The following is a 25,285-nucleotide window of genomic DNA, read 5'->3' as shown; positions in this document are numbered from 1 at the left end:
GCGTACGATGGCCGCATAATTTTATTTGTTTTTTTTTCAACCCCATTAAAGTTTCACTCATTATTAAGCATTTCTGACCAGTAGAATGCATAGAGATTATTACCCGATGTAAAAAAAATTCCACTTTCCACGAATTCCACTCCAAGACCTAATCAAGATTTTAGCCACCGCTGTAAAAAACCCAACCCACTATATTTTGACTATGAGTCCCATGCGTGTACTGATAAAAGATGCACAAGTTGAAGTCATCGCTATAATCTCAGATCGCCAAATCTCCTTCGAAATAACACTACATGTCTACCACCAATGGCGTTGATCTATCACCTTCAGGAAGACAAGATAATTCTATGGCAGAGCTATTTTGGTGCGCTATTTAGTTATTGCAAGTGTTTTTTATTTTATTTTTAATGAGCAATGTAAACACTTTCTTAATCTTGATTATTTTAAGATTTAATACAGTACTGATGACAATATAGCAAAAGTTTTCCAGATCCATCAAACCAAAATTAAGGCCGGTAATGCATGACGCTGTTCAAATAGAAAAAGCAAATAAAGGGTTAAAAGAAAAAATAAGTTTTTGAAAAGAATCGGCCATGTATACGAAGGCTTTCACTAGAAAGATTTGGGCATACTTTACAAAAATCTTTCAAGTAACTATTTAAGGATCTCTTCAGGGACTTATTCATGAAATAAATTAACACTCTAAATAAATGACATTTGAAAGTGTGCAAAAACAGGTTTAGCCTAAAAAGAGCTTAATTTTACAGTTAGACTAACTGTAAAACGAAAGTAAATGGACACACAGAGCCAAAAAAAAAAACACTTGCATTCTTAATGCTGGCTTAATGCTACTATTAATGTATTAACTGTATTTTAAAATTAGACATGAAAATGATTCCCAAGATACCTCTTTCCCTTTCTTTCCTTCAAATTGCGGCTTCTCAGTGAAATCGGCCTCAAAATCACTAGCATCATCTTCTTCATCAAATAGTCGGGCTTTATCTATATTGAGATTTGAAGTGTCAGTGCCTACTGTTTCTTCACCATCGCCTTCTTCTTCTCCTTCATCATCAAAAATAATTTTTGTGGGTTTTGCAGCATCCTGAAAATAAGGTAAATATTTAGCTAAGGCAGTAGCAAACAGTAAGACTGGTGTAAGAGAATAAAGGAAAGAGATAGGGTAGCAAAATAGACACAGAGAATAGGACAGAAGGGAAGTAGGAAAGTTGGCATAATGGAGAATAAATAATCAAGAAGAAAATAAATAAAAGATTAACTATAGTAAAAGTTTTACCATAAAATAAAGATAGCAGAAAAAGGATAGAGTGGACGAGAAAGATAGATAGCATGTGAAAGGGAAAAGAGCCAAAAGGCGACAAGGAAACAAAATTATCCCTATTAGAGTAAAATATGAAATGTTATTTATATTTGGTAATAAAATTAGAAAAAAAAACGACTTTCAGAAAAATAGCTTTTTGAAAGAGAAGAACCACATTAAAACTTAAGACAAACACAAAAAAGTCCTATAATAATTAAAACTCAGAATGATCAGAAATTACTGTCAAAGAATAAATGAAACCCAAAACAAACAGAAACTAAAATAAAAATAGCATCATAAATAAATATAACAGAAACTGATATAGATGAATCAATAGCTTAAAACAGATATTAATATAGATAAATTAAATAATTAAATAGAGTAAATTAAAATGAATAATCAAGTCAAACCTAAAACAAACAAAAAATACCACAAATAGGAGTTTGGCTACCCTCTTCCTCCCTAATCATAAACCTTCTAAAGTGTATTGCAAGATTTGCGCTTTAAAGAAAACTATATGTATTTTGTAGAGTTAGGTTTAATTTTTCGAAATATACACGGAATACAAAAAATTTAACGATGACGATGAGTGGAAAGAGCTAATCAAAATAGTATTAAATATATAATGGTAATAATTCCTAGAAATTTCAGCAATTCAAGATTTTATCTAACAGTAATTTTCATAGTTGTAATTATGAAAAAGGCTTAAAATATATTTGGTTTTCAGTACAGCATAAAATATACAATGAATTTTACAGGTTAAACGGTTAGAAGGGGGAGAGGCAATGATCAAACTCCTGTTTGTAGAAATTTCTGTTTGCTTAAAATTTGACTTTAGTACAGCGTATGTCTAAATTTCTACTCGTTTTAGGATTTAATAATTCTTCTATGACAGTATTTGTAATCTTTATGTTTGATACCGATTGTTTATTTTAATTATGTTCCTTTCGGTTTCACTTATTCTTTAATAATAATTTCTGATCTTTTTAAGTTTGATTTTTACATGACTTTATTTCTGATCTTCTTAAGTCTAAATATAGCCTTTATTCTTCTTTCAATAACAATTTCTTAATTATGTTTTTTATTGCCGAAGAATTATTATTGGTTAACACTATGAATATTTCCGGTTTTCAGATTTTGTGCTTAAGAATTGAAAAAATGGATTCTAATCTCAATTCTTCAGTTGCATAAGAGGATCTGAGCGTTAAACGTCTATATTTCAATTTAATATAATTACTGCATAAATTTCGTTCAGCTTTAAATCAGGGTTTAGGACTGTTCTTGAACTAAACTTTTGATTCAACAGCGATTTCTAGATAATAGACTCGAACAAAGTCTCCTCAGAGAATGTTCAAAGGAATATATACGGATAAAAATTAAATAAGAAAATAAATATACATCTGAGGCACAACTCAGCTTGCTTTATTTCTCACTAGTTACTAGACACCGACAGAACGCCAATTTTTCGGCGGCAAAAAGCGAATGAAATGCGTGATTGGCATTTAGCAGTGAGGAAAACTTCATCAGCACGCTAGCGCACCGTTGGTACCGTTGGCACGGCAGTACATCGCCGATTAATCTGACGGCATCAGGTCAGCTCAGTCAGCAATGAGGAAGATAACAAAGAGCAAAACGAAAGTTTCTTCCTTGAGGAAAAAAAGAAAATATAAATCGGTCTGGCTGAAAAGCATTAACTTTCGATTCACCACCCCCCAATCACGAGAAGTAACAAATACCTTATTCCAGCTCGGAATCACCCTTCCTGTGTCCGTTGTTTTTTCATTCTTTTCTTTTTTTTATCGTCACTCGCGGCTTACTGGATGGTTATGGAGATATGAAAAAAGGTTAATTCGGAAGTTAATGTTTACATTTAGTCGATGTGTAGGCTACATATTGTGGCTGATAGCACCAGATAAAATTGTCATATGATACCTAAAATGACACTTTTGGTGCCATTTCTGGAATGTGGGAGGAGGATAAGAGGTTGGTTAGACCCTCTATAAAGTTCTTGTTGAAGGAACTCTACAGTGTGAGTATGAATTATATTGGACAATTAGGCATGGTGCAATGAAAGGTCTATTTTATAAAAATTTCTAATATCTTTTTTTTCGGTAGTGAAAAATTCCTAAGCCATGGTAGCTCAGCGCAAAAGCGCTCAACACGTATCAGAGAGTAACGGAGTGCATACCGCAGTGAGATCCCTGTTTCTGTTTTATATGTTTGTTTATGTTAGTTTTTTTCATTCTATGCTAGGCTTATCCCTCCCCCGGGAAGATTCTCACATTATTCCAAAATATAAGCTGAATATACGATGTAGAATATATTATACTGTTTATTTTTGCTTTATTTAAATTATTCTTTCGTGTCTCTCGGTGAAGAGTTCTCAAAGCTGCTACTACTAAAAGGACGGACAACTCACCGCAGCACCAAACCGTCTGAGGCCAACACAGCTATGCACACTCCACTTCCATCCAAATCTATTCAAAGCCTCCTTCTTTAAACCCTCCCAGAAAGTTCCATTTACCTTAGATCATTTTTTGCGACATCCTAACACCCCAATCCAGGACGACCTGCTGTTCGTTTAGCCCTAGACGGTTGGTCGGAAAGGAAAATCTTTGGCAATCTGTTGTCCTTCATCTGCAGAACGTGCCCTAGCCATCCCATCCTTTCTCTCATTATAGCCATAGAAAGCGGGATTGAACCAAACTTTTTGAAAAGCCTGCTGTTTAAAGTGTGGTCAGTAAGTCAGGTACCCAAAACAATCCGTAGGCAATTTCTCTGGGAAACATCTAGCAAATCTTCCTCCTTTTATCGAAGCGCCCATGGTTCAGAACCACATGACTACTGTCATTACTATAGATTAAAATATTTTAATCTTGGTTCGCAGACCTATCTTTCTAATCTTTCAAACTCTTTTCAATTGTGAAAAAACACCCTGTACCTTGGCTATTCAACTTTTAACATCTTTACTACCCCCACTGTCTTTATTAATAGCACTGTCAAGGTATGTGAAGCTGTCCACTTGATCGATCTTTTTGTTACCCAAAGTCACCTTTTCAGCTTCACTTATTCCTAGCCTTAGCGATTTAGTCTTCTTAACATCAATTTTCAAACCTTTTCCAATAAAACCTCGCAAAACCTCTAAAACTTCATTCATTTAGCTCATGGTTTCATCTAGGATGCTAGTCTCATTTTCCGAGCGAATGAGCCTCTCCAAAGCTTTTACGTCCACGATGGGTGGGGTGTTAAGGAGGGTATTAACCTTCTATAACGAATGAATTCTGCTCATTTAGTATTTACTGTTACTCTTTACTTTAAAGACAAAGGCATAAACCAGATTTATTCCCTGAAATTAGGTGGGATTAGCAATTAGTCTCTTCCTCCCTAGAACTAATTCTGTATTTATTGGAAGGCTCAAAGAGAGTTGGGATGTTTCGGCATAATATATTATGTAAAATTATACACGTTTCTTCGTTCTTTTTATTCGTCTTAATTTCCATTTGGTTGCTCAATTTTACCTTTGGGGAGAATTGTCCATGTTCCATTAAAACATGCTTTCATCGCCCCGTTCTGCATTGTTTTGAGACAGATCAATAGATTATTCAGCGGTCTAGGACAAGGGTTAAGTGGGAGGCGCATCAATTGGAGTTCCAAAAGGACTTTAATGGACTCGTCAGTTTATTCAGATTTGAACGATACGTCACTCGTCGTATTTTGAACAGGCTTGAAACTCCTTGAAATTTTCAGCTTGAAAACTTCCTTGAAACATCCCGTAAAAAGCTTGAAACTTCCGCTAAACGGTAAAAAAAAAACAAAAAAAAACAAAAAAAAAAAAAAAAACAGAAAAAACTTTAAACTGGAAAACGGTATTCCATTTGGGCCACCAAAGAAAAAATCGGCGCAGTGTTGAGGTCTACTCCTTACATTATTTTATCTATGATTTTAGCATGAGGACGTGCTTGGTGTAGTATAGGAAAGATGTCATTCAGACATTCTGGATACATATGATGTCTTTTGACATGGGATCCACATCCCTCTCAACATACCCCGGAAGTTCAAAATTAATACCCTAGCAAATCTTGATATCTTCCATGTAGGCCCTTTTGACAACCATTTTGAAAACTTAAGATGTACATTGTGTCTTCTCCTTCAGTTCAAGTTTCCCTGAAAGTTTCAACTTTCCTTGGTATTTTCACATTAATACTCTTAGCCATCCCCAAGGTATTGCACACACCATTTTGATAACCTGCATATTCATAGCATCTTTCAATGTACGTAGTTCAACATCCCCTTCAACATTCCCTGGAAGTTTTAACTTAATACCCTTAGCCATTCCTGAGATGGTGCAGATACCCACATTTGACAAAACGGTTGCATATGACGTCTTATGTTCTATTTCAATATCACAATCGAAATTTCCTGTACGTCTCAACTTAATACTCTTAGTTGTTCCTGAAATATTGCATGTATCTCTTTTTAATAGCTGGAATGCATATTGTGTGTTTTTTTTTTGTTTTTTTTTTAAGTTCAAAATCCTTCAAGTCATTCTCTAAAATTTCAACCCAATCCCCTCTGCTGCTCCTGAGATATTACGGATATGCCGGTTTCACAATCTAAATACACATAGTATCTTTAGATTTAGTTCAATACTCCCCCCAAAATTCCCTGGAAGTTTAAATGTAATGCCCTTAGCTGTTCATGACATATCACAGACACACACTTCTGACAACCTGGCTGCACATGATGTCTTTTGATAAAGCTTAACATCTCAATTGAAATTTCTTTAGAGTTTCAGCTTAACACTCTTAGCTAATCCTGAGACATTGCAGACACTCTCTTTTGATGACTGGGATGAATATAGTGTCTTTTGATTAAGTTCAACACCACCTTCAACATACTCTGAAAGCTTCAAGTTAATAATCTTGGCAGTTCCAGATATATCACAAATACGCTTTTCTGAGCACCTAGATACACAAAGTCTCTTTTGGTTTAGTTCAATATACCCCTCAACATTCTCTGGAATGTTCAGCTTAATAACTTTTGTCATTCCTTAGACATTGCAGTTTAGCCCTTTTGACAATCTAGATGCATTTAAACTCTTTTTATTTACTTCAATAGAAGTAGTAGTATCAGGAAGAGAAGTAGCAAAAACAGTAACACTCACAGTCGCAACTGGAGTAGTAGTAGCAGTAGTCGCAAGTAGTTATAGACACAGAAGTAAGTAATCGCAGTCATAGACGAAAATGGTTGCAGTTGCAAGCAGTAGTAACAGTCAAAACTTGCATAACTCACAACCCTTGTCCCAGGGACTACGTGGGGTCATGTCATCACCAGAGACATAATTATTTGGTCCTTAGACTATTTTAAACAGGATGCTTACCTCAAAATTTTGATCGGAAGTCTTTGGGGGGAAGGTAGCTCAAAAGGGCATGAGGGGTCTCATAGGCATTCATCTGTTAATACACCCAATTTTTTAATTTAGAAAAACTTTTTCCAAACTCAGTTCCTGTAAATTATTCAAGCATTTCCCTGCGCCTTGTACGTGCACTTTCCTTCCTCAGCAATTTTTTAAATCATTAAAATACATATTTTTTAAAATCCTTTAGACCCAATAAACATTTTGCCATACCCTAACAAAATAAAACAAAATCGACAATTGTAGAACCTTAAAGTTACCACAAAAGCGTGAAAAAGATGTCCACTGTTTATTTGTTTTTTTTTATAAACCATTGCCTTCCCCCTTTTTTGGACAAAAAAAAATAATCCTTCTTATTAACAATAAGGTTAAAAGTTAAGAGAGGATCAAGAGTAGGTTGAGATCAAGGGGCAACTAAATTTCTACCCAAAGTATGGAAAGGAATAACTTTGTACAAGAGGTCTCAGTCTTCAAATAGATTTCGTACCGTGAACAACTCAATAATAACATTTTTCTGGATTTTAACAAAGCTGTTTGGCAAGTTTTTATGAACTAATTTTGCAATCTCTGAACAAACGAAGATCTCTTACGAAACCTGTCTGACTAGTTTTTTAGCAAGAAATTAGACACTTCATTTAGCCATCAAGCAGTAAGAATATAATTAGGAATTCCGATATTTATAGGCAATCACGCTCTGATAGAGGTGGCGAGACTAATTATTCATTAGAATAACTAATTATTCAGTGGCGAAGAATTCCGATATTTAGAATTCCGATAGAAGCCCCCCTTGCGAGTAAGTCTCGTTTCATGTCATTCTAAGCAAATTCAACAGCTATTATAGCAAGAATGGTGGTAACAGAGGCATTCGTGGAAAAGATTTTGAAGGAGGCCGTCGCTAAACTTGATTCCAGGCTATCTGCAATCTCAGTGAGTCAGACAGCAACAAAAGATCAGTTATCTGCGGAAATTGCGTCGCAATTTAATCAGCTAAAATCGGAAATCGTAAAACTGAAGTCTGAGATTGAAGAAAAGGACACAATAATCGCTGCGCTTCAATCTACACTAGATGTTCAAATAAAAGCGACTGACTCGACCAACCAGAGACTTTTGGAGCTAGAAGTACGAGATCGGAGGCTGAACCTGATATTACACGGACTAACGAAAGAAAAACATGGCGAAACTCTACAAGCTAATTTCGAAGAAGTCATGAAAAACAACCTTGGTCTCGAAGACAGCCCCAAGATAACAAGGCTATTCCGAATTAAACAAAGGCTCGACAATGTGTCTGTTCGTGCATCGAATTCCACCAAAAAGGCAGCACCGCCTGTTATGTTCTCATGCCTGAATGAATGGGAGGTTCAAACTGTACTAAAATCTGTTGGGAAACTAAAAGGATCGGGCATGCGGATATGCACTGACCTGCCTCCTGAACTCAACGCGCGAAGAAACCTGTTACTGGCAAAAGCAAAAGAAATACGCGAGTCGAAGTCTTTTGCATTCGTTCGACTTAAGCAAAATGGTTCGTCTTTAAAGTTGGAAGTGAGAAATGCTAGCAATGATCAATGGATTGCATACGATGATGTTGCTGTATCTTAAAGGATAACAAAAGCTGTTGAATTGAAGTAAACGCACTGAGTTAAACACTGTGATGGGTGTTTCTGTTGAACGTTCTTTGTGCTTTTTTCTAGACCTAGTAGTAGTAGTAGAAATAATCAAGTTCCGTTTCTGTCCTGGTTCTTATTTTTCAGTGTCATCACATGTCTTTCTGTTTGGTACACAGTCTCGTGTAAGTAACCATCCATCCAGATTCAAACCCCCGGATTCTTTGGTAAGTCATTATATTTAGTAATTTAAATGAGTTGGGAAATACCGCTAAAAAACTACTCCGTCTCCAAAAAAGTCCCCTGGATCTTGCAAAGCATTTTTCAAAGCTGGGAATCTATAGTAAAGATGATCGTGATTTTTTTATTGATAACCTCCCTGAAAATAATTATTTGTTACCGGAAAAAGTCCCTAAATACCGACCTACGCCTGGAAGTTTAAGAATCGCTTCCCTTAACTGTAGGGGATTGTTAAAAAGCCTTGACCAATTGTCGTTGTTCCTTGCTAATCACGGAGTTGATATTTTTGGGGCTTGTGAGACATTCCTTTCTGAGTCGTCTGCCCCCCTCGCTCGTATAGATGGGTATAAACATTTATTTAAGAACAGAGAAACACGGAAACACGGTGGTATTAGTATGTTTGTTAAACATGAACTGGCAACTAAAATTATTACGGATTTTGATAACCTTTATGAAGAAATGCTTTTTGAATTTATCCTTGTGGAAATTGAAACTAAGAGTGAAACTCTGCTTTGCTGTGTGTTATATAGACCGCCTTGTGGGTCACCAGCCAAATTTTTGGAATCTCTCGATAAACTTTTATCTTCCATGCTAAGTCGGTATAAAAAACTACTATTTATGGGGGATTTTAACATCGACCTCCTTGCTCCGTCTAAACTCAAACAAGCTCAAAATAATTCTAGCTTAGCAAATGAATTTATTTCTTCATTCCTTAGTACTGGAATGCTTCCTGCATGCCGTATCCCTACTCGCGTCACAGACACTACCGCGTCTTTAATTGATAACTTATTCACCAACCTGGATCTGAAAACATGTGATGTGATTATTTATGATGATTCTGATCATTTTTTAATCCTTTCAGAAGTTACACTTGATAAGCCAAAAGTAGAACATCCTGAACGGAAAACTCGAAAGCTTGATGCAGAATCGATTGAATCTCTTAGAAACCAATTAAATAATATTAACCGTAGTCCGTGTTTGGATAATCAGGATGTTGATCAAGCAACTAATTATTTTATACAAGAATTTGAAAAGGCTTTTGATCGTGCGTGTCCTGCGAAAACAAGTAAATCAAGACGCCAAGAGCCAAGAAAACCTTGGATCTCTAAAGGGATTGTCCGATCAATTAAAATAAAAAATCAACTTTATAAAATCCGAATAGAGAACCCAAGTGAAGATAACAAGGAAAAATTCAGATTATATAAAAACAATTTAACTAAAGTGATCCGTGCAGCAAAAGCGTCACATTATACGAAACTTTTTGCAGAAGCTTCGGGTTCCCCCAAAAAATCTTGGGAGATTATCCATGGAATTATTGGAAAGAAAAAAATGTCCAAATTTCCTGAATCTATAAATCATGGTCCTGAACTGGTGTCTGATAGACCTGGTATAGCAAACGTGTTTAATAAGCATTTTGCCAATGTTGGTATACGTACGGTAAAGGAGTCTGTAGCTGCTAATAATTCTGAACAAAGAAATAAGTTTGAAGATTACCTACCTCCATCTTCTTTGTCTTCGCTATTTTTAACACCGACTTCAAAAGAAGAGCTGATAAACATAGTTAATCTTCTAAAACCTGGTGGAGCTGAAGGGATAGACGGTTCATCTACCCGACTGTTAAAACTAATTATTGCTAATGTAGCTGACCTCCTTGTGCATATTGTGAATATTTGTTTCAGGAGCGGGAAGTTCCCATCATGTTTGAAATCTGCACGTGTTATTGTTCTGCACAAAGGAGGAGACCCTAAAGACCCATCTAATTATAGACCTATTTCAATCCTTTCCGCGTTTGAGAAAGTTATTGAACGGTGCATTTACAAGAGAGTAAATAATTTCCTAGAAAAACACAAATACTTTAGTAAGTCACAGTTCGGTTTTCGGAAAAGCCATTCAACGGAACAAGCTATCCTAGCGGTCACGCAATATATTCATGATGCTCTTGATCGAGGTGAAATTCCAGCATCTATATTTATTGACATAAAAAAGGCATTCGATACAATCTGTCATAAGATTTTACGGAGAAAGCTTGAGAATTGCGGTATTCGAGGACCTGCTAATAACCTGATCATGTCATTTCTGTCTGAGAGAAGCCAGTATGTTGATGCTGATACTACGAGATCTGAACTGATCTCTTTGGATGGACAAGTCGGAGCTCCCCAAGGGTCAATCCTTGGCCCCCTTTTATTTTTAATTTATATTAACGATATTGATAATTCTATGAAAGATCTCGGCCTCACGGTTCTATTCGCGGATGACACAGCCCTCAATATTAGTGGTCCTACTGAACTTGTACTACGTTTAAAAATGAAAGAAGTTTTTACATATCTGCTTGAATGGTTCGCAGCGAATAATTTATGTATTAATACATCTAAAACCAAATTCCTGATTTTCTCTCGGATTTCAAAAGCATTGCCAACTTTTAATTCCCTAACAATTGAAAAATGTGATACTACGATCAGCAGAGTCCACCATCTTCGGTATCTAGGAGTGATAGTTGATTCGAATTTAAGTTGGAAGGAGCACATAAATTGCCTGAGGGTAAAGGTTGCAAGGAACGTCGGTATGATCAGGCTTCTTAAACCCTTTCTCCCTTATGATGCCCTGCGGTGTATTTATTTTTCGCTAATTCATTCTTACTTAAATTACTGTCCTCTTGTATATTTGAATACTTTTCGATCGAATATATTACCATTGATAAGGCAGCAGAATAAAGCTCTCCGAATTCTTAAGCTTTTTGTACCATCTCCTGATTCTTGCCCTAATAAGTCGTCAACTAAAAGTCTTCCTCTTTTTTTGAACATTTTGCCCCTTGAATCTTTTATTGTTTTTCATTCTATTTTATTTAAGAAAAAACATCATTCAAATTCCCTACCTGAATATTTTTATGAACCCGATCTATTTTCTGGAACTAAGGCCGATCACGACCATAACACGCGTAATCCTTGTAAAGCCCGGCAACCCTTGATAATTTCAGAAAGATCAAGATTTTCATTGAGAAACACAATATTGAGGGTATGGCAAAGTTATCATAATGTAATCAAACTTGAACTTTCTACTAATACGCTGAAAAACAAAACAAAATCAATGCTCATAGAAAATGTTTAAAGTAAAAAGAAAAAAAAAAAAAAAAAAAAAAAAAAAAAAAGGAAAAAAATAAATTAAGTAAATAAATAATAAATGTGTGGTTTATAGCGGTAAATCCCAACTCAGTCTGGTGGTTTGAATCTGGAACCTGGATGGATTATGATTAATTTATGATATTATTTTATGTTGATGTAGTTATAGCATACAGTTTATTTAATTGTTTGCCATTTGGCCTCGAGCCCTCTCTCTGCCAAATTGGTTTTTTATATTGAAATTATGTAGTAATAAACAGAACTTGAACTTGAACTTGAAAAAGGTGCTGTGACCTCTTTTTTTGCTTGGATGCAATTTCCCCATAAGCCATCATAAATAACTAATTTGTCATAATAATAAAAAAAAAACTCACAACTAATGATAAAGCCGCCTTCACCAAATTCTTTTGACTTAAGAAAGCTCTACTCCTTTCCTCAAGTGACTTTAAACGCTTCTCATTATCACTCTTCTTTTTAGAGTATTTATCCACATGTTTCTTCTGCTCATCTACCTTCTTTTCTTTTTTCTTTGGTTTTTTTACTTTGACTTCATTATCAGGGTTAGCATCAGCCCACACAGAAGAGAACTTCTCAAGAGACTTCAAAATGTCAGAATTTTCCTCTTGAAATTTCTCGTTTTCACAGACAATTTTCTCATTTTGTAACACATCTTTCTTGTTTTCATCTTCACACCTTTTCTTTTTTGATACTTCTTTAACTAAATCAGCAGCATGGCTTTCAGGTCCTTGATTACTAGATACAAGTTGAGTAGCTTCGATTTTTACTGTAGTTACAGCGCAAGTACCGTTAAAAGGCTTGATCTTCCATTGGAACTCTTGATTTTCTGAGTTGTTTCTTTTTCTTTTGTTTTTCTCAATACTTCTAGTTGCCCTTTGCTCATCTCTTTCACTACTGTCTGTAACAACGGTTCTCAAATCTGGTGTAATCTTAATTTCTGCTTCTGTTTTCTTCCTCCTTTCTTCCTGAAACAAGAAACATAATCAGAGTTCAGCATTATTATTTTTCAAACATATAAGATAGACCTATTGCAGGTAAATAAACTATAAAAAGCAAAAGAGCTTGTATAGATGTCGATGGTAAATAAACTGATTTTGTCAGGTACCATTGGCCTGTAAGAAAAAAAATAGCAAAAGAAAAACAAAGTCTTCATGATGGATATAAAGAGAATAATTATCCTGTATATTCAGGGTGTGCTACCCATCTTTAATCCTATATCATACATAATCCTCAATATTAGAGCGGCTGTCGCCCTTTTAAACCCCTTGCTGTTTATGCTAAAGTTTGAACGCAAATTAAAATTAAACGCAAGAAAAATGTCACAAAATAAACAACATTTATACAGCCTCATTTTCAGAACAAAAAAACTAACTCAAGAATGTTCCTTTAAAAAAACAGCATTCTTGATTCCGACATTTTGAAAGTAATTGAAAAAAGAAAGACTATTAACACTATTAACATGGGTTTATTTTAATTTTTAAAATGTTTCAGAACAGTACCGGCCAATAATTTGTATTTTAGATGGAGATTTATCTTTTTTAATCGAGTACTACTTTAATCCAACTGTTGGATTGTCAATCATAATTACAACCGCTATTTATTTCCTTTTTTTAATCTTTTCTGGGAAACAATGATCAAACCTTACTGTGAAAATTAGTCAGTGTTGGAGGTAGGCACCCGTGTAATAATACAGGATTATGCATAGTATAAAGACAGAAGGCATCCCTTTGAATATATAGGATAATTTGGGTTACTTTAAGGCTGGATTTTCGCTTTTTATCCATCAGGAAAATCTTTTATTACTTTTGTTTGAGATCCAAGTCAGTTGATTCAATGAGATTCTTCAAGACGGTTGATGCGGTAATTGGGATCCAGCATTGTTCCGTTTGTAGTTGCTCTGATATTCAACCATCACTTAGCTCCTTGATAGGTGCTCGTATTTTAAAGCGTAGAAAAAGACCCATTTTCCTGCCCCTCTTACCTTCCTACAGCTGCTTCATTGTTTTTCTATAATCGTTTACATTTTCCTTATCGAAGTATTTGAATTTTTTTTTTGCTGCAAAGCTCACTCTATTTCATCGCTTTGATGTAATGAATTTCCAGAATCTTGTTGAACCAATCACGTGATTGGGTTTTATGATTAAAAATAATTTACAGTCATTTTTTCCACGTACAGTTTCCGACATTAAGCTTAAGCTCCGGATAGGGTAATCGAAAATTGCTGATAATATGGAAAAGTCAACGTATTTTTTTTGCTATGCTTTAGCAATAAACATAGATCTTTTTTTAAACTAGACAATAATTATTTTTTTAAGAACTTTTTTTTTTAATTTCAACTTACTAAAGGGAACGGGAAAGGGGGCGTTTTCAACAGGTGGTATTTCAAACATCCCCCTAGGCGTGCTGGACCTTAGAGATGTCAATGGTACATTATATTTGTTTCCCAGTCTTCCCACTCCATAAATGTCAAAATAAGTCTCATTTTTGGTCCGATTAGGTACTTTACGATCGCGTTATCAAGACAAATCTATAAAAAAAAACAAAAAAAAAAACAAAAAACACTTAAATGAAACCGTTAGCTTTTAGCTGAGCTCTTCTGCTCATGATGGAAGGTATTACAGTATTTAAATAGAGTGTTTATCGAGTATTAACATCTTTTGTCCCTCAAGATACATCAGTGTACTCACATGTTAATGCTGAAATATATGGAACTGGAAAACTTAAAACAAATAAACCTAAATTTCTTTTTGTCATACAATATACATCTCTGAAGCAGATAACGAACTAGGCTAAGTGAACATGATTGATCAAAAATATAATTCAGAAAGCGGGTTGGCCTATTTGATAGAGGTTCATTGGAAAAGAGACCAAAAAGCGACAGCTCATATTTTCTAGTATTTTTCAAGGAAGCCGATTTGATTTGACGTCAAGTAGTGTCTTGTGGCTTTCAAGCTCTTTTCAAAATTCTCTAAAATATATTTCCATAATTAAAATCATAATCCAGGTAATACCCGTAATAGTTATTATTTTCGAATTAGCCCCAACAAGGATTTTTTTTTTTTCATTACAGTTTCTTTGAAATTGCATCTTTAAAATTTTTGATTAATAAGCATGACTGGAGAAGGATTATTCAACATGAGAATTGCAAACATCTGGTTAAGCGTTTCCAACAGCGGCAATTACTCACCCTGCTATTAAAACCAACAAGAATAATTTTATAATCCTCTTTAAAGCACATGTAAAAAGCAGTCTTAATTGGGCAAGAGACTGAATGGAACAGGATTATGTAAACAGATACCTGTTTATTTAAGAGTGATAAGACAGAACAACTTCAAAAGCCAAAGTCTATACCTGTTCACGCTTTAAGCGATCTAAGAAGTTTTCTTTAGCTTCCTCCACTCGTATAATATTTCCATGGTAGCGACTATTGTTCAGTTTTTGGATGCCTGCAAGTTGGGAAGCTGACATTAGTTTAGTTTCTTTCTCCTTACAATTGGTTCAAATTAAGAACTAACTCCTACTTTTCAATCTTCAAAGAATAAATCACAGTTTTCCATATTACTGGTTCGCTAATTATGCCATAGTTGTTTTTCAATATATGAAATCTATCATATATTCATATCATATATGAAATCTAATAAAATAATTCAATACAATGTTGTTTTTAAATACCTTATGCACTCTTTACCTTTCATTGCTCCTGGTCCACATGACCTGTTCCTGGTCTACTAGTCCGGTATTAGGCACTGTTTTAGAATGTTATATTCCCTTGAATAAGTTCGAAATAAAAAAAAACATATATTGAATATCTCATCTGATTGATAAAGTGTCTCAAAAGAGAGGAGGGTATGTACCCCATCCCAGTTTTACAAATATAGGCACTGTTTCCCAATTTTGACTGATAATCATTCTGGGGGCATTTGCTCAATAGTGCAAGCACTCCACTGTTGAACTTTTTATTCAACAGTGCACACACACCATTTCTTTTGGAGATGGCGTATGTGCTACCCCCCTTGATCCCTTTGGAGAATAGCACATATCCTTAGAAACATCATATATTTGTGTCAGATAATGGAATTTCTAGCCTTCTGAATCTAAAACCAAACTGCATTCCTCCACCAGTTTTTTCTTGGAAAAGTAAAATCGTTCTACAAGAAACAATCATCGCATAGTGAAAAAATTGCAAAATTTATGATACTGAACTAAGCATATTTCACACAACTGAACAAAATTGTTTTATGGCAAATTAACTTCCAGTGTTTGCTCTTTTGCTTGCAAAATCCTTTTTTCTCTGTTTAATGCTGCTCCAAAACACTTTATTTGCCATTTTCCCGTTTCCTACTCGGTCGTCAGGTATTAGTCAGCTAGAATGATTACATTTCATCTTCTTTGTTAGCATCTATTAGTTTACTGATATTCTGAAAATTTGTTCTCCCTGCTCTTTAAGTCAGGTTCTCAAGTTCTTATGAGATTATCTACATGGGACAGTAAGAAATAAAATTATAAGCCCATAATGCTGCCTTGATCTTTGAACACCATCAATAAACATTTTACAAGTTCGACTGCTTCCTTTGGAATCTACTCACCCCTACTCTACTTGACAAAATTCACTAATTCACCAGCCTCTTGTCAGATGCGAGCGATCACGGTTTTCTTTGAGGTATAGTTTGATAATAAATTACAATAAATGTAAAAATAATATCAAAGGATTGTCTCCGGGGAGTATAAAGAAGACATTTAAAGTTTTGATAAGTTTTTGATAAGTGAATATTTTTTATTTTATGGGTTCACCCCTCTTGCCAGTTCTAAAGTTGTCTGTTTTTTTTTCTCTCCTTTTTTATGGTTGTTGTTTGATTGTGAGTTTGAACTGGTGAGTACTATTATTACTATTAGTAGGCCTACTATTAGTACTATTATTTTTTTTTGAAGAAAGTTGTTGTTTTCATTTATAACTCCCGTGCCATTCGAGCTATGCTCTCTGCCAAGAGTAGGTCACACTTATGTCGTAATTATTGTAAAAAAATAAAAGAACCTGAACCTGAAAAACAATTGCTTTGTAGAATGGGCTTTAGCATTCCCCAAAAGCTATTGTACTACATCTCTGAAGGAGTTTAATGTCTCCTTTGTAAATGGTTTAATAGTTACACAGGCATAAGAAGCAGGAGTGTTTTGCATATCAGACAGGTGTCCAAGAAAAATGTTAATATCTATAGCCTTTAAAACCATACATTGGTACTCTTAATAGTTCATTTTCTCAAAAAGCATGGCTAATTCTCAACACTTCTCTTCCAAATACCCAAAGTAGGCAAAAAGAACTAATGCAAATATAGTGACAAAAATACTTTCAAACATTTGTTATAGACAAACCAATGACAAATCATCATTTAGGTGGATAAGATTCGATTTTAAAGTGTTTTATGAGCCTATGACCATTACAAAAAAAAAAAAAACAAGCGGGCCTGCATTCAAAATGTGTTAGCTACAATTATTCTGATGTTATGAAGTAGGAATTGTTTTCTTACTTCCCACTGTCCGAATACTTTACCCCCTCCCCCTAAGGTGCAAATATATAACCCAAGTTGTATATTTCCCACCTATTCTGTCACTTCTCTTTATCTTTTCTCATGCTAAGTTGAAAGAAACTGGCAAAAGAAACCAGTTCTTAGTGTGTCAATGCATGAACAACCTAAACTGCAGTGAAGAAAATCTTTGAAGAAAACAGATTAAATTACTTTTTCAGTTTTCACCCAAACAAATCTGGCTACACCTTTGGAATTTCTCTCTAAGCCATTGAGTTCATTCTAAGAAAAAGATTGATGTCCCTCATCAAGAGAAAAATATGAGCCAGATTCATCTTAGAGTTGGTAGTGTAGTTTAACCCTTTGGGTAATAGCTTAATTAAAATCTGGATATGAAGTTAAATTTATACTAAGACCTTTCACACTTACAGTAAATCTGTAATTTTCTGTTAATTTTAAAAATTTACTTATTTAGTTTTTCATAATTTTTGTGAATTTCATAATTATATTTATGAATTTCATGAATTTCATAAATGTGTCCATTAATGAAATTGATTGGCACATTTGCATGCAGTGGAATTAAATAATTAGAACTGTTTCTTTTTCTAAAACTAGAGTCATTTCCCACAGTTAAAATAGGTATATACTGCTGGTGCCAATGGGGGAGGGGGGTTAAATGTCTCTCCTACATTTTGAAAAATATGTTTTTTAGTGTTTTGTTGGAAAAAAAAGAAAAAAATTGCCCCCCTAGAGTTAAAAAAAAACTAGATTTTTATAAATTTGTCACTGGTACTGACATGTCTTCTGTGCAATTTTTCTAAAGCTATGAAAAAGGAGAGGAATAGGGTATCACTCTAGTGACAATAACTTTTAAAGGAAACACTATGCAATTCTTATAAGTATTTTAAACTACACTATATTGCTAAAAGCTACATTCTAAAATACTTGCTTGTATCATTCCTAAAGGATGCTTTGCTTCACTTTGCTCTCATCAGGTCATGATCATACTCATCATAATCAACAAATATACAGTCTAAATTATACACACGCTTTGTATTTTCAATAACCTAACTCATTTATTCTTATAATTTTAACTATAAACACAAACAAGCAGCAAGAAGAAACAATTTGCACAATCAGAAATGCAATGAGTGTAAATCCTATGCCTATAATTCAGGCTAGTTATTTTTCAATTAGGAGGGAGAGAATAAAGTGAAGCAAAGGAGCCCTTAGGAAGTATATAGGGCAACAGACAGCTAATCACCTCTTCAACAGTTAAATCACCATAAAATCTCTATTATACCACCTAGCAAGTGGATTGTTTCATCACTTGAGTTTTCTAAATTATAAAAATACCCAAGTCAGGCTGCTAATCACTTCAACAATTAAATCATTGTAAAACCTCAATTATACCACCTAGGAAGTGAGTTGTTTTACCATTGGATTTTTCAAAATCTTCCTAATAGGCACATAATTAGGTTGAATATTTTAAGGATATACAACATTTATAATTTCAAATAGATTGATATACACAAGTGGAGTCTAATCTTGCACATACATTTAAACCTTGAGCTTGATGTTGGATAATGCTGTCTAAACTTGGACACAGGATCTTAAAGTTAAACCAAAATATCCAAACCACATGGTCATTCCCTCACAGACAGATTTAAACTAAGACAAGTGTTGTGAAATAGAATAATTGCACTTAAATAAGCTAGGCATTCAGAGTAACTTTTGTCTAACTTAAAGCATTGAAAAACCAGAAGTTTTTGAAGGATGTTGTCAGCTGATATAAAGCAGTCTAGTCCTAATTATCAGCCAATCCCAAATGCATAACCAATATACTTAATGTCCAAGATTAGCAACTTGTTATCTATGTTTAGGAAAAGTACTTTTTGATTAGGATATTTGTCCAAGATTAGGCACTGTCTGAGTACAGGGGGTCTTACCCTAGAGTCTAACAATATGTTTCTTCATTATATCAATACAGTTGTACCTTCTAGCTCCTATATTAAACCAGTTATCTCCTCAGATTGCAATGTATCTTCATGCGGAATTGAGAATATAATTTACCAAGATATCACTTGAAAGAATTTTAAAAAGTACATAATAATAGAAGGAAACATCATAATCTGATTTGTAAAAGCATCCTGGGTATTTAAAATCAATAGTTTCATTGCTTCATCATTTTCTTTTAGTTTTTAGACATTCCCCGGGCTACAAATGGGATCATCAGGAAGAGGGGGCATTTTCAAGTGACTTGATGAAGAGCATAAAAAGGAATCAAGTAGATATATTTATCACTGTTTAAACATTGTCCAAAGCCACTCAAGAAAAAATAGAATCCAGTGTGATATGCCTACCAGTTGAAACTTGTCAACAAGCTTGCTTTAGGCCTAGGCTATTTGTTTACCTTTGCTTTTACATACTATAGAAAGATGTTACATGATACATATCCTATGAAATTCTCAATTGTTTTATAGCTGTTGATCTAGGTTATAGGCTGCAATGGTGCAAAGAAAGAGAGGTTTTACAAGAGATAAAATATTGGTGCTGCAGATTTCAAGATGTCCAATATTGAAAATCAGAATTGGGTAAGGTTCTAGAATTGGGGTTATTGAGAACACCATGTTAAGAAAATAATTCTTACTTCAGAAAATAGCCTACAAAATAGCTGTACTTAACACATTTTGACTGTAGCCCAAATAAACATATTTCCACTGCATCCCTCTTGTTTTATCCTGTGTACCTGAAAACTCAATCAACTATGGCAGAACAAGAACCAGTAAAAAAAAAAGTACAGTGGAATGGCAGAATCTATGGGGAATATGCAATCTGGGCTTATCACCTAATGAAATTGAAATCAGTGGTTACCAGATCTTTTTAAACCTGACTTCTCTACTGTGCTGTAGAGGAGTGTGCTTATTGTAAGAGATGGACTAGAGGTTACTGCCATTCATCTAAACTCTCTGACTATTAAGTGGATTGAGTCTTTTTTGGATAAAAATACACAGTCAAAGATCCTCAAACATTGTTGGTGTTGTGTATAGAAGCCCCAAAAAGTGAAGTCCAATTCTTTAAATTATGATCTTTTCCTTCTGGGTGACTTTAGTCTTCCTGAATTCAAAGCTACCATTTTTAAGTGCCAAAATTAGTGGGCTAATTAACAGAATCAAGTTGTTAAAAGAGAAAGTTTGAGGAGCAAATGGTTGAGGATGTTAAAGATAACCCAAATCCTTTCTGGCATTATGCATCTCAAAAATGTTGCAGCTTATGCTCAGTCCCTGATATCCTACATAATATTTAACTCAGGACTGATCCTGAGCTAAAAGTCGATATTTTCAACCAACAATTCTCTTCTGTTTCTCCTCTAATTCCAGCATTGTTTTCCTCCTCCTCCTGTGTATGATGTGTTGCTTGAGATGGAACCAGTTTTAATTACTGATATTACAGATCTTAAGGGAACCTCAACATCAACCCATTAGAACTGGTCACCTAAGTGACCAGCTTGAGTCAATACAAAAAAGAGCAGTCAAAGTAATATTGTGCAATGCTTTTACCAAATATAAGTTAGCATTATCCACTTTACAAATTCCCTCTCTTCAAGAGCGTCGTCTCAGTTTGATCCTTGAATTTGGCCAATATCTTCTCAGAAGTGATAAATACAGATCAATACTACCACCAGTTTTAGTGAAACATCGAAGTACTAGGTTGAAGAAATTTGACAGATTAGCAGCACCTCCTTCACGCACAAATCATTTTTCCAACTCATTCATCCCTTTCTTTGTATCAAAGTATAACAATTGTTGATTTTAAACTATTTGTCTTCTGATTTTTTTGTCATTTGATTTAATCCTTTTTTCTTTTTTGTAAGCACAAGCGCCATTTAGTTTTATGACTATGAGAGATTGTGCAAATAAAACCTATTCTATTCTATTCTTTCAAACAGTCTTATCTCAACCACTTTCCTTTCTTAAATTACCTTGATTAATTAATCATTAATTTGAGATTAAATGATGGACCAGCCTGTCTATTGAACTTATCTTTGAATTGTTCTAGACTACCACTGGACTGCCCATACTATTCTTATATTTAAGAAAGGTAGAAAGGACATTGCTGACAATTATCAATGTAAAAGCATGACATTGGTGGTTGTTAAGGTTCTTGAAAGAATAATCCACCATCTTGAAGCAAATAACCTCTTTCACAGCATGGCTTTTGTTCTGGAAGATCTATTGATACCAATCTCATTGAATTGTGTGACTATGACCACATGACTAAGTTACTTGATACAGAAGTGCCTGTTGGTATGTTTTTGCTTGACTTATCTAAAGCATTTGATAAAGTTTGTCTCAAACAGCTTGCAATCAAGCTAGATGCAGTCAAGCATGGAGAGAAATCCCTGCTCTGGATCCTTTAACCATCAATCACAATGTTTTCAGCTAGTTGATGGCTCTGGCAACAGTATTCTTTTTGCTTCTAAAGAAGTTTTAGAAAGTTCCTGAGAGAAGTGTATTGGGTCCTACAATATTTAACATCTCTATTAATAATGTTCTTTCTAGTATCAACATTAAATTCAATGCTCTATACTGATGACTCAGTTTCTTGAACCAGCCTTGTTATATAAAGATCACTCCCTTCAAAAAATAATCTTGAATTGCTTAGTCAATGGGCTGAGGATTGGCTTCCTGAATTTAATGTCACCATGTGTCATCTCATTCACTTTGATAAAAGAATCCTTGTCACTCTTATTTTATCTCAGGCCATCCAATTTCCACTATAAATGATGAGTGAGATCTTGAAGTTGCTACTGACAATGGACTAAAAGTCAGTCCTATGCTAGGAAGTCTGCTAGCTACTGGTGCTAATTCAACTCTGTGTCTGATTAAGCATACCCTTTCTACTCACTCCCCCAAAACCATTAACCTTCTGTACAAAGGACTAGTTTGACCTAAGCTTTAAGTTGGAATTTCTCTAGCCTCTCTGTATTTAAAAAAAGTCATAAAGTTTTTGCAAGACTGTACAACCAAAATGGTGTCCAGGAAGTGGAACTTTCTTACCCTGCAAAACTAGCTAAACTGAAACTTCTAACACTTGTATACAGGAGAAGAGGAGGCGATGCTATTCTAACCTAAAAGCTAATGAAGGCCAAAATGCTTCCACTAGCATTTCCTACTTTTGGTCCTAATTCAAGAACCAGAAGTCATTGGCTAAAACTTGTAAAGCAGTCTACTCTAACCAGAGTCTATAGTCAATCCTTTTCCTTAAGAAATGTTAATGATTAGAATAAACTCTCTGAAGACATAGTGACTATTGAATTTGTTGAAATTTTCAATCTAAGGCTAGATACTGAGTGGTCCTCAAGGGAGTGGAAACTTGACTGGGAAGCTACTGAACATCTGACTGCACTGGGTCACTAAACAACAATGAAAAGGACATTAGCCATCAACTCTGGAGCTTTCTAAGGAAAATTCTTTAGATTGTTCCCAACTGCAATTTAAGGTAGAATATTTGCACATTAAGGTAAAATTCTAGTTAAACTTCTTTGTGTTATCTTGGAAAAGAATTAGATTAGGAAAATGGAACTTTCAGCGATGGATCTACAGACTAGGGTATGTCATGAGACAAAGTATCCACCTCTATTCCTTTTCTCTTTAGAGGGCACTGACCTTCAAAAATTTGGTTTTATGAACTTTAAACCATGTAAAATGAATCTTCTGCTTAAATGAAGCACAAGAAAAAAATTTTCTGCAGCATAGCTTTGCTGAATCCTAATTTATAGGGTTTCAAAGATCTACAAACATATTTCCTAAATAAAAAAAACAACATTGATATGGCTTAGGATTCTACTCAAGTAAGAAAAATTGCATTTTAAAAACTAAAACTAGAGAAAAGATGAAAATTAAGGTATAATGTTTTGTCAAAATTCTGCTAGGTTTAGACCTGTCAAGTATCCTAGCCAAATTTGTAAGGCATAGTAACTTGACAATACTTTTCTAGAGTGTCTTTGGACATGGGTTCATTACTGAAAGTTTTATAGGCAATTACTAACCAAACCCCTTTCCAAGTTAACAAAGGCAGCTTGTCTTGGATTTTGGGGGAGGCGTTGGGAGGGTAAATTACAGAGGAAATCTAGTCAAAATGTATAAGATACAATTATTCTCAATATTATGAAGAAGCCTAGCTTCTCTTGTTTTTTTAAAATGGTACTTTCTTAATGGCCCCAATCCTATGCCTACATCTTTACTGAGATCTAAAGAAATCAACAATTTCGATCATTCTTGGACCTATTTCTCCAAGAACCCTAATATAATGGTAGGCCTATAGGCTACATGAGTCATGGTAACCTTGTTGGATTTTGTGGCTTTCACCACAAACAGTAACATGAACAAAATTTCTTTTTTCCGTCAGTTTCACATCTTTTATGCTTTCAAATATATTCAATATTTCTCCCAATTGAGACTCTTCAAAATTTTCAGGTAAATTCCCAATGAACAATCTTGCTTCACGCATCTTGTATCACGTTCCTTAGCTTTGAATTAGTCAATCTGCCAAGAGCAGTGTTGACTGCAGGCAAAGAAATAGATTCTCGATTAGAATCATTAAATAAAAAAAACAAATCACTAATTAGCTTCTTTAGCAGGCAACATACTTTTGTCTTTTGAAATCTTGAATTTTAGTAGTAATTTTTCGCAGTTCATATAATTGACTTACCAATAAAGTGCACTTTATTGCACAATAAACTTACCAAAATCGCTTCTACCGCAAACTCAAATTTAAGCACTTTTTGAGCTCTTAAAAATAGCGAATTTGGTTAGGTTAAAAATTCCTTAAATTTGAATTTGCGATAGAAGCGATTATTATATTCGTGAAGAACATAAAAAAAAGGCAGAGATTGGTATGTTCACTTTATTGGTAAGTCAATTATACGAGTGGGACAAAAGTGGCATTCCCTTCCTAGATTGCAAAAAATTACTTTATATTGGTGTTTTATATTTTTCTCAGGCAAAAATCCCCCGAAATAGGAAAAAATGTTGCTCTGTCCTCCTCTCTAGACTTTCTTTAATTGGCGTATTTGGCTTATCGCGCCAATCGGTGAATCATAGCTAGCGGTGGTCTAGCCAATAAGCTTACTTTCTCTTCTTATAATTTTTTCTCTATCCATTGTAAACCATTGAAAATCAAAAACTATTTTTTTTTTTTACTCTAGCTGGGGTAATATAATCACTAGGGCATCTGCTAGGATTTGTAAAAAATATTTCTAAAGTATCTTCATTGAAAAATTATGCATCACCCCTATTTGTTCAAAAATGTATTTGGCCAACCCCCATCAAATTTCTCGAATGGACGTCATTTTGCACGTCTATCAATAAAAATACAGGCGTCAGTGAAGCTATTTCATATACTAATTCTTTATGCTAAAATTTTTAGTATATTAAAAGAGCTTCTTATTACAATTAAGTGCTTTGAATTGCAAAAGTATATGAATTTGTTTATCTGCATTTTTGCATTAAGTCTATTGAACGTTTTATCTATTGAACGTATTATTTGTATTGAGTCTAAAGAACGGTTACAGCAGCTACTTGACACTATCACTGAGAATGCAGAGAATGTCGGGCTAAAGATAAACATTGAAAAATCAAAAGCATAGTCATCAAAAGCTCGCCACTTGTTCTCCATTGCAAAAACAGGGATCTAGAACAAGTCCTGAAGTTCAAGTACCTGGGTAATTGGATTGATTGTGATGGTGAGACTTCTGCCAAAATTAAACGTAGAATTGGACAAGCTACAAGTGTCTTCAATAGATTGAAGCCTATTTGGAGAAGTAATAAGTATTCAATGCGACTGATGCATCAACTCTTCAACAGCAATGTACTTTCAATTCTCTTTTACGCGAGTGAATGTCGGAAAATAAACATCCGTCTTGAAAAAAGGATCCTTGCTTTTGAAAATATGAGCCTCAGAAGAATCTTGAATGCAAGCTGGCAAAAGAAATTACACATTCTCTTTATAATCATAATGGATTATGCCCTGAGATTTGGTTCGGGCTACGGTGT

General features: G+C 34.5%; 1 protein-coding gene across 1 annotated transcript in view; it reads right to left on the bottom strand.

Moving 5' to 3' along the window:
* LOC136032970 (probable RNA-binding protein CG14230) overlaps positions 1 to 23,788 on the bottom strand; it is a 34,420-nt gene extending 10,632 nt beyond the window's left edge. Inside the window, exons 1-4 of the mRNA XM_065713471.1 lie at positions 23,576 to 23,788; positions 15,061 to 15,155; positions 12,066 to 12,674; positions 908 to 1,102 (exon numbers count right to left, since the gene is read on the bottom strand). Of these exons, the coding sequence (XP_065569543.1) occupies positions 908 to 1,102; positions 12,066 to 12,674; positions 15,061 to 15,155; positions 23,576 to 23,741 (1,065 nt within the window). The 5' untranslated portion in view covers positions 23,742 to 23,788. The remainder of the gene's footprint in view (positions 1 to 907; positions 1,103 to 12,065; positions 12,675 to 15,060; positions 15,156 to 23,575) is intronic.
* Positions 23,789 to 25,285: the final 1,497 nt, after the last annotated feature.

Source organism: Artemia franciscana, chromosome 11, assembly GCF_032884065.1.
Source record: "Artemia franciscana chromosome 11, ASM3288406v1, whole genome shotgun sequence".
Taxonomy (NCBI): Eukaryota; Metazoa; Arthropoda; class Branchiopoda; order Anostraca; family Artemiidae; genus Artemia; species Artemia franciscana.
This window is presented reverse-complemented; position numbering and strand designations above follow the sequence as displayed.